The 10,787-nt window shown below is 37.2% G+C and overlaps 1 protein-coding gene across 1 annotated transcript in view; it reads right to left on the bottom strand.

Moving 5' to 3' along the window:
• Positions 1-219: 219 nt before the first annotated feature.
• ST18 (suppression of tumorigenicity 18, zinc finger) overlaps positions 220-10,787 on the bottom strand; it is an 88,717-nt gene continuing 78,149 nt past the window's right edge. The window contains exons 12-17 of the mRNA XM_008591749.1: positions 9,368-9,483; positions 5,022-5,084; positions 4,186-4,254; positions 1,525-1,587; positions 1,342-1,422; positions 220-445 (exon numbers count right to left, since the gene is read on the bottom strand). Coding sequence (XP_008589971.1) covers positions 220-445; positions 1,342-1,422; positions 1,525-1,587; positions 4,186-4,254; positions 5,022-5,084; positions 9,368-9,483 — 618 coding nt within the window. The remainder of the gene's footprint in view (positions 446-1,341; positions 1,423-1,524; positions 1,588-4,185; positions 4,255-5,021; positions 5,085-9,367; positions 9,484-10,787) is intronic.

The following is a 10,787-nucleotide window of genomic DNA, read 5'->3' as shown; positions in this document are numbered from 1 at the left end:
AAATGCACAGTGTCTAGAGCACTTGAAAATGGTGTAGTGAATGGAAAAAATAACATTTTTCAGTCTTCAGACCGGTCAAATATCTATGTAGCAAGACTCAATATTGTGAAATCAAAGTGCTTTTTTAGGAGGGATTTTCCCCCCAACTCCACTCCCCCCAAGCAAACCAGCTGATGACCAATCACAACAGCACCACAATAAAAAGACAGAAAACAAATGTTACCTTCTGTGGGTGACAAAAACATTGTTCACATGGCCCAACCCATTGCAGCCTGGCAAGGGACAGTGTGGCAGCTCTTGTTTGTTCAGTTTCCAGGAGAGTGAGGCCCCATTGAGAGGATTCTCCTTCTGTCTCTTGGCAGCAAGGGGACAGCCAGAAGCTGTGCGGTGTGATGTGTATTTACCTGATATGTGACCTTGGCCATCACACCCTATCACAGGACATCTAGAGAGACACAGCAGAGACATTACCAGCTGGGAAGAAGGCAGTGACAGTCCCATACTATACAGAAGGCAAGCCATGAGATCAGAGAGATTTAAGAGACGCCACTACAACTAGCAGAACAGCATTGTGTCAGTGGTAATAATGGTGTGCAGGCTCTGAGCTAAGCAGTTTTCATGCATTATCTCATCTAATAGTCACTGCAAACCTACTGAGTAGAGATATTATCCCATTTTGTAGGTGGGAAAAATGAGAGTAATAGAGCTTAGGTAACTTGTTGCCCATTTTACAAGAAGCAGAGCCAAGTTCATGCTCACATTTTTCAGCTCAAGAGCCAACCACATAAGGCCTACGCTATATTGCTTCTGTACAAAGACCAAGAGAATCCATTGTTAACTGCCTTGAATAATGTTACACAGCACATCACTCAAACTGGAATTTTCATTTCCAAATGTTTAAATATTGTGCTCAGAAATGTTATAGAGAAAGCCACTTAGATTTCTACAGCTATACATACATATATCACCCAAGACTTGGTAGCATATTTCTTAGAGGAGGGAATTCAATTGAGATACAATTTCATCTTAAGCAAAATTAAAGTTTCAGGGGAAAATGCTGCCGTATTTGTCATTCGATAGCATTTCTCCAATGCTACTTTCCTTGGGAAAAGTGTAAACATTCATCCTTTTCTTTTGCATTAACCAAGAACTGTGAGGACACAGCTATCAATGAGAGATTTTCTCAAATCTCCAAACAATCTGACTCTCGATTGGAATCCTTGTGTTTAATAGGGGGACCCCTCCCCGCAACTCAATCAATGCTCAGTGTCATCCCAGTCAAGGTCCCTCCCATTTGGCCAACAAGTTACCGCTGACTCAGATGCCTCAACTGGCACTTACTTAAGTTCAGGGTCTTCTTTCTCTTCCTTGGTAGGGGTCATTTTGACACCACCTTTCCTTGCACGAGGGCAGCCAGACAAGCTAAAATATGTACCCGACAAAACAAAACAAAGCCATGTAATCTCACTGACTACTGCTGCCGACAAGCTGATTTCCACCTCTCAGAAATGGGGTCACTCCTACCTTCTGTGGGAAGCGTAGTTGCCAGTCACGTGCCCTGAACCATCACAGCCTGGGGTGGGACACCTGGAAAACACGGGAGCAGAGCATGGGCCTTGGGGTGGTGGTGGAGGGAGGGGAAGCAGGACGCAGTCCAGTAGATCTAAACAGAATGACTTGCTTCTTATGGGACTCTCTTTGCTTACAAATAATTAACTTTTGGTTAAGAATATGTTTTTAAAGAAAATTCTAAGATATATAACTACTGAGTGATGCTTGGTAGACAACGTATTAGTTATTTATTGTATTTTAAACCTTATATTGGAAGGACCTTGAAAGTCAGCCCACAACTAACTGCTGAGCTCTGTCTATATCATATAAAGTTCTTATTTTCATGTAAGAAGAAAAGTTCTCCAGGCTGTTTTTATGAACAATTTTTTTTTGCTCTGATATACTATACTATCACGATAATCCATTAATTTTAGATAAACAGCAGTGGTATATGTGAACTTCAGAGACTTGAAGCATTAATATGATTAGCCAAAAAACCTGAATGATTTGTACCTGGTGTGTCCTGCCTCATGGCTCAAGTTAAATGGTCTTTGGGAAAATCTACCAGAGTAGTAGATTATTGACAATCAGCCATTAAATGTGGAAGGAGAAGGGTGAAAGAGAAAGGGAAATCCAGCTGGACCGCTGATTAGGAATAGGTTTCAAAATATACTTGAATACAAAAATGCATACAGATTTCACCTTTCTGTTGCCTTTCATGGAAATCCCAAATACAAATGAAAACAGAGGCCACTGTGAAATAGTTGCTTTTCTGAAGGTTTTCGTAGACTTTATCTTCATTTATTATTTGACATTTACACTCACCATAGTTTAGATTTCTACTCAAACAAGAGTTCCATTTGAGAAAAACAATCCAAAGGAAAATGCGAATACTATCCCTTTTCTTAAATTCTATCCCACTGAACTTTCATGGAATGCTTTTATGTCCAATGTTGAGGAAGAAAATTAGGAAGTGCTTTTTTCAAATGAAATATAAAATCAGCACACATCTTTTCCAGCTAAGCACAGAAACCTGCACTGAGTCTTTGATCAATCATTTAAAAACATAATATGTATCAGGGTACTTCAAAAAGTTCATGAAAAAATAGAATTGAAAGATAATACTAATCATTCCAATAATTTTTTGAAGTACACTCATGTTCTCTACTATAACAAAGGCTTTCTTGCTAGTCTTTTTCTATTAACTTTTTTTTAATGAAATGATAGTTTACTAGTATATTGCAATTATGGAAACACCTGTGCCAAATAACCTTTTTTGATGATTCTCCTTAAATACCTAAACAATTGGTCAATGAAATGTCTTTTTTTTCCTTGTACAGAAAAACCAAACATATTACTTACTAGACAGCTATACAAAACATGTAAAGTCTGAATATTGCTATAGGATAGGACTTCTCAATTTGCATGTTTTCAATGTATTATACACATTTTTTCTAGAAATAATGTTTAGAGAAAATACTTAGAAGAATCAATAGTTATAGTTAAGATGTGGCAATGTAGAATTTTAGAACAATTAAATAAGATATTCTGGTACACCTCACTTTTCAATCTGTTAATTATTAGTCTCTACTTAACATTCTTATATCTCAGTCTAGAGAAAATGGAAGTCAACAAAATGTTTTCTAGAACCTACACTGACACAATAAATTGTACTATACACTTTGAAAATGAGAAAAGTTGTATATTTCATAGTTCCCTTACGATTTCTGGTACTAAAACTCCAAATTTTTATATCTGTTCATTATCAAATCTTTCATAAACATTTTTTTTTGTAATTTTTGGATAAAAATTTTAAAACAACTCAGAAAAGGGAAATCCTGACAAACAGTTATGGAAAAGTCATGTCTGAAATGTTTCATATGTTTCAGAACCCGAATGTTCATTCTACTACTTAACACAAATGATGTTTTACCACTAGACATAGTAACACTCATTTTTCCTAAAATGTTATTTTTTGCAAATAAGTTTCATTAGTTTTGTTTAAAGCTATTCTTTTATCTTTTTAAATTTATGCCCTTTTATGTTTTAAAAAGGGCACAAGGTGGATCATAATTTATATTATTCTATATGTAATATAACAAAATATGAAATAAGTGAGAAATTTGGAATAAAAGAAGAGTAGGAAAAATAATATCAATAGGTAAAAAATAATATACATGTGACTTTAAGATCTTATAGACTAGGTAGAAATGTGCCAAAATTGTATTTAGCACCCCAAAGTGAAAGGCAATTGTGTGATTCAAAATGCCAAGGACGAAAAATATGAGTATATGCAATTTTCTCAAAATCAGATGATGGAAATGCTTTTCCACACTTTTGTAGGTCTGATTTAGTAAACAAATTCTGAAATTGACAGAAAAAATCATTGTGTTTAGCTATCACACCATTCCTTTAAATACTGTTATAAAATACAAAGCCCCCAAAACGAATCCATTAACTAAATTAAATTACAGTGACTTGGCTTTAGTCATTCCAGGTTTTTGGGGAAAGAGTGCCTTTATTATAATACAGGTAGGCACGATTGACTCCTTGTCGCCGATCATACTGGTACTGGATGAGGAGGGTCCCCTCCTGTGGGCGAAGGGCAGGGACATTGTGCTTCCTGACACTTACTTAAGCTCCTGAGAGTTTGCAGCCATGAGGGATTTAAGCGTCTTATCTGCTAAAGGACATCCGGAAACACTAAAGAAGGATGAGAAAAAAAATGAAACACAGCACTGACATATACAAACCCGACTCAAGCAGCATCCTGAGTTTGTGAACATAAATAAAATTACTGGTGACTGGGGATCAGGAAAAAATAAATGGGTTTGAATCTGGCTTTGCTACTTTCACCAGTCTGGGCTCGTGGACACTGTAATTATTTCTCAAAGCCTCAGATTTGCTATTTATCAAATGAAGGGCTTTAACCCAATGAGACTCCCCAACGGTAGAATTCAGTGATGCAATGATGGTTGACTTTGCATCACCAGGGGACGATGGCTGAGATGTGTGACCAGTGCCCAAAGGGAAAGCAAGTCATGTAAATTAAGCAGGTAAAAAGAAAGGTCCAATGCAGCCTCTCTGCACTGCTTAATCTCTCTGACCCTCAGCTTGGTATTTGCCCAGGATGGAGGTGGCCACTTCCCACTGTGTGGATGTCGGCTCCAGTGATTCCGCCTCTCTGCTTTGTTCCACATGAATCCTAAAGCTAGACAGAACCAAGGCCTGACACAAACCCTAACTTTTGGTTTGTATCCTTGACTACAGGATCAGAAAACCATTTTGAGAAAGAATCATGATTTCTATAACACATAACTTTATTTCTGAAAAACAAAATAAACCAAAAACCCAACTAACTCACACTCCATTTCCTGATCCAGGTAGCATCTTGCTAGAATGGGTGAGGATAAGTATTTAAAACAGAACAAGATGATGAGAGTCTGATAGCTCATGAGGTCGTTAAGTACCTGCGATGGGATGCGTAGTTTCCTGTGACATGGCCACTTCCATCACATCCTGGTGTTGGACAGCTAAGGCCATAAAGATATGTCATTAGAGTCAAATGCATTTTATGGATTCGCTCACACTGCCTGATTGATTACGAGGTAGCTTCTTTTTGCAAGATAAGTTAACACAGTATAGGACATGCAGAAGCTAGTGTATTATATAAGAACTAGAAAACTAGTCATAGCGTGATGAGTTACTTTCTTAGTTATCTGTTTTCAACATCACATCCAATTCTCTGATTCAAATGATGTAGGAAAGTGATACAAAATGTACGTCCTAGTGATGCTGTGAGTCAACAACCCATTGTGTTTCATTTCTTTGAAAATGTAAATGTCATAAAAAATAAATATAAACCAATGCGTTATTATGACAGCAGATCTTAGGAATACTGGCACAGATTATAAAACAGATTACAGAGAGAAATTTTTGTGAGTTTTTAAGAGCAAGGCAACCTAGTAACTTCATAGACATTTCAGAAACCACCAGCAGAAAAAGAACATCTTTGAAATGTAAACTGATATTTTAGGTGGAAAAGATTCTGAGAGTACAGAAATAGGCAGGAAGTTTAGTTAGTAAAGCTCATTTGCAATTTCATCCAAAGTTTAAACACAACAAAAACAATCGTGAATTTGCAATTAGCCTAAAGATAAATTCTCAGCCACCTGCACCCAGGTCTGTGCCCCTGCACTAACTACATTTTCTCTCAGAAACTGGTCATGTCCTGTGCGCCTTATGTATGTTTTAAAGATAACGTAAGAAGGTAGTTATCTTTAGCAGTTCTCCATCCACAATTAATAGATTCCCCGGTTTTTCCATCATTTATGCTGCTTGAAAGTCACTCACGTGGAGCAGGCAGATCGACCCCAGCCTACTCAGTGCTGTTTGTGATGATGTTAATAATCAGAGGGAAAAATCAGTTACGTTACCCATGCATTTAATTTTCTCTGACATCCTGCTTAAAGTGAGGGCTTGTCCATATACAGAGAGTACAGAATTTACCCTTTTGAAGGGACATTTTGGAATATATTAACATTCCAATATTTTTTGAATTGTCACTTTCTAAATATTTTTTTTCCCTGTAAGCCACTTTCCAATCATTTTCAAGTAATCTAAAAAAGCTGTGAGAGTTAGAACATTTCTTTTTCTCAAAGGGATGTTTGATTTTTCAGGACTTGATCCAAGCTGAGTTATCTAGCTCATCCCTCTTCTTGGATAAATATATGTAAAAAAGTAAAGAAAAAACTAACAGTGATCAACATTTGGGCTGGGTTATCTCGCAAGTACCATTCACCTACTAAATGCTGAATAATCTTTTCTGAAAATTATGCAACTGAAATATTCAGCACGTGAGGGATGGGTTTCAATGGCCTGGGAATTCCCGCTTTGGAAGTACATCGCCACCTAGTGTTGCAAAACAGCATCCATGTATTTTATTATTTAAAATTTTTTCTGTTTTTAAATTACTTCCACAAATACTGTCAGGACAGGCAAAGAGGTGACAATGACTTTTAAACCACTCAGGTTTAGTTAGGTAATTATAAATTACCTATGAAATAAAGTAAGAAAAATATGCATTTAATTAATTTAACTAAAAATGTTTTAAGTTTGGTGTTATAAAAAGGTAAAGAAATAAAAAAAGAAATGGACGCAACATTGCAGTAAGGGCAGTTTCTGTTTAAGATTCTATACAGCTAGATTTAATTCCAAATCTACTGAAAAAAATCTTACATGATAACATGTGCCAATACCAGTTGGGTGATATATTCTGGGAAGGTTTGCAGATGAAAATATCAAAATTAGAGGAAGGAAACTAGCTCATTTTCTCAGTAAGTGGCACTGAACCCTAAGCAAATTCCAGGATAATCGATGATATCAAAAAATTCTGTTCTGACCAAACAGTTTTTGGTAACTAATTAAGGTACCAATTAAGGTATGTTTAGAAATAAAAAGGACATGTTGACACTTTACAAAACAAATACGCTAACACTGACACATAAATATCCATTAAAGCACCCACTCTGTCTGTAGTGTGTGAACCATGAGTTCTTTGAGAGACTTAATTTCCTAGGAATTCAAGATTATATTACAAAATTGTTTAAATGCTTTTTGGAGCCCTTCTTCTTTTATAAATACTTTTGCACCAATGAGAAGTGCCCATTACAAAATAATTACACTTTGTTTTTCTGAATCAAAATGGTATTGCGGGTTAATTATCAATCTTTTACACTACATTTAGTTTGGAATGACTTTTGGCAATTTCCAAAAATGTACCATCACAGGATAAAAATTTGCCATTTTTGAAGACATTTAAAATAACATGTGGAAAGAAAATCTATAAAAAGATAAAAAAAAAACAAACAAAAAACTCAAACAGCAGCTCCATGTGGGAATGAGTGTACGGCTGACCTAAGTGGGCTTGTGGAAAGAAACAGTGTTGGGTGAGACAGCCCCAGGATGCGTGGTACCATCTGTCCTGCCTGCGTCAACCTCCAAGTCCCAGGTGAACGTTAAACTCACAGGGGGGCTTGACATTTGAGCCAGCAATGTTTGTCTACACAATGAAGAATGCAAAGTCTAAGCTCATTCCAAAGCCACTTACATGTCAATAGAGTAAACTGAGGGACTGGGAGTAACTTTTATTGAACACCTACTGTGTACAAGGCCCTGTTCCTGGCACCGACATTTGTGATATGCTCCCTGCTCCCAAGTCACTGTCCATGAAGTTGGGGAAATAAGAGGCAGCACAGTAAATATTATGCACCAATGGTATGGATACAGTAGAGAACAAAAACGGAGGAAAGAGGGGCACAGGTGCTCTCTGGGGCTTCTGTTCTTAGTGGGAGAGGCGGACAGAGAGAACAGGTGAAGCAAAACGTGTAAGTAGGTTGGATGGTCATAAAAGATGAGAAAGAGATCTGGAAAGGGCGCAGGAGTATCAGGGCTGGGGGGTGGAGAACCGCAGTAGCCTGAAAACCCCTTGGTAAGTGACATCTGAGAGAAGAGCTGAGGCAGGAGGGGACGACGTCCTGCAGAGGCCGGGGCAGAACATTCTGGGCAGAGGCAACAGCAACCAAAGTCCCTGAGGCAGGAGATTGCCTGGTGTGCTTGTGGGGCGGTGAGGAACACAGGTGGCCGACGGGGAGGACAGGGGCCTGGGGGGAGGGGAGGGCTCACTGTCCCCAAGGGCTGGTGGAAATGCACCTGGAGGCACAGCTGGGATGCCTCGAGGCATCAGGGTCATAGAGGTCCCAGGACTGAGCTCTGAGGCATCCAGATCCCATGGGGCTGCCTGGACATGAGTCTAGTCAGGGGTAAGGGTGAGGTGGAGGAGAGTCCCCAGCGGAGGTGTCCTGGAGCCACTGCGGAGGAGGGAATGCTCAGCTCTGTGGCATCCTGCTGCCCGTCAAGTGGGAGCAAGAGGAAGGAAGGAGGACCAGCATCCAGACTGCGGGCGTGCCCTGGGAGGACTTAACAAGGAGGTGACAAGGAGGGAAGCCCTGTCATACAGTAGAGACAACATTCTTGAGGAGTTTAGCTATAAAAGGAGGGGGAGACAGAGAGTACGGGTGGAAGCTGGGTTAGGAGAGGTTTTCACATTTTTTAAAAAAACATATTTTCTGCAGAAGAGAGGGTGTGGGCACAGGTGCCTAAGTGGAAGGATTGGTTACCCTTTGCTGGAAGCTCTCATTAACTGGCAGCTTTAAATGTTTTTGTGTATGAATATGCTTGATTACGATTTAATCACTTACATGTGGAAAACAGTTTCCCGCATTTCATTCACTCACTCACTAGTACATAACTAGTACTTACTGCCTTCAGCTTCTCTGGTCTTTAAACTCGTCTGCGTCACAAAACACCTCTGAGAATGTGATGAGAACCTTTAACTCCCTTATCCAAATAACAATTTGCCTAAAGAATTATATGGTTAGAAGACTCCTGAAGCCAAGTCTTAGATCTCCAGGGCCAGTGGATCTCAGGTTAAGAAACTATGGTGGAAACACAAACATTCTAACTGCCTTATCTTATTATTATTTTTTTAATCAACAGATTTATAGTTCTCTTAGGATAAAACCAACTCGTGTACCCTTTTATATTTTTTATTTTTATTTTACTTATTTATTTTTATAGCCCTCTTAGTTTGGTGCACAGATTTAAGTACATTTTTAACACTTAACTACTGACTGGTTGAAATTGCCCTAAAACAGTCTTACAGTCAACTGTATAAGCCAGGATATTATTACCCAAAATTATGAATTTCAGTCTTAATTCCAGAATCTTACAAAGCATGGCACTGAATACCACTTACGTGATTAGTTCTTTTTTGAGATCTCTTGCATGGAGCTTGGGTTTAGGGCTTGGTATAGAGGCCTCTCCAGGAAACTTTTTTTCTTCTAGATTTTCTAGAGAGTTCACTGGGTCTTTCTGGAAAAAAAAAAACACATATATACAGAAGCACAGAAGCCTTTAGGGAATCCTAGAAAAACAACTGGATTTGAAGTTGTTGGGATTGGGTTTGAGTTTTTGCTTAAAGACTTAGCTGAAATACCTCAGAGGATTTGTATAAGAAATAAGATTATTATGGACCTGTATCTTCAGTGAAGAGTCAGAAATTATAATTGATGGGGAACCCCTTTAAAAAGTTCACATTCGGCAATTACATTATATAATGATAAAAAAAGAAATAAATAAATAAAATATAAATGAATGAAAAAAATAAGAAGTTCACATTTGGGCAAATATAGTTACAGAGGCCTTACTTGAGCGGTATGCTATACGAATATAGTTAATATTTTAGTATGCTTCAAATTCTATTGGAAAATGAACGCTTCCTGGAGAACACAGCAATGAATAGCTCTTTATATATCCAGCAATCATAACAGCAGAAAAACAAAAGAAAAATTGCAAAAAATGAATCACATAATTTTTTAAACAGAAAAGGAAGAAATAAATTTGAGTTAATAGAATGGCCTTTCTTATATACAAATAATTGAGACATAAATTATTAGTTTAAATATGTCATAACTAAGGTCACAGTATATAGGCATTTAATTTGATTTTTTGAATAGCTGCTTTTATTTTCACATCATTTCCTGTTTTTCTGAAATTACCTCTTCTGCTAAGTTGGTATCTCATAACGCTTTTACTCATTGAATGGAATTTCTTGTGGGATATTACTAATTTTTATGGCCCCTTTTACGTTTAATACTGATCTTGATCCCATAAGGAAGACTTACTAATCCTTTCAAATCATTTATTTAGTGATATATTATCTCACAGAAAACTAATGATGGTTTTCTTCAATCACATAATTAACTTACTTTCATCATTAAGCTTATGTCCGGTAAATATAATACTTCTGGATTTAATATTAAAATCAGATTAACTAATATAGAAAACCGTATTCTAAATCTTGAAAGTGCTGATCTATTTAAGGTGACTAAACTATTTTGAATTATCCAAAGTAAATCTCATTTAAATTAAATGGACATAAAAATACAACAGTATAATTGTAATAATTCTGAGTCTACATTCAAAAGCAACGAATAAAACAAAATCCCTGGATTTTCCCACCCAAAGAAAAATTCTAAATGTTGATTCCAGTCATCAAGGCAAATGTAATTTCTTTCATTAATTACCCAAATAACTCTTCAGTCAATCATTTCACACAAGAGCATACAGTAATATATTGTATATTATAAGTATATTGGTAAACTGTCTCAAATGAC

This window comes from Galeopterus variegatus, unplaced genomic scaffold (assembly GCF_000696425.1).
Source record: "Galeopterus variegatus unplaced genomic scaffold, G_variegatus-3.0.2 Scaffold7250, whole genome shotgun sequence".
Lineage (NCBI taxonomy): Eukaryota > Metazoa > Chordata > Mammalia > Dermoptera > Cynocephalidae > Galeopterus > Galeopterus variegatus.
The sequence above is the reverse complement of the archived record's forward strand: the minus strand, read 5'-3'. Positions and strand labels throughout refer to the sequence as shown.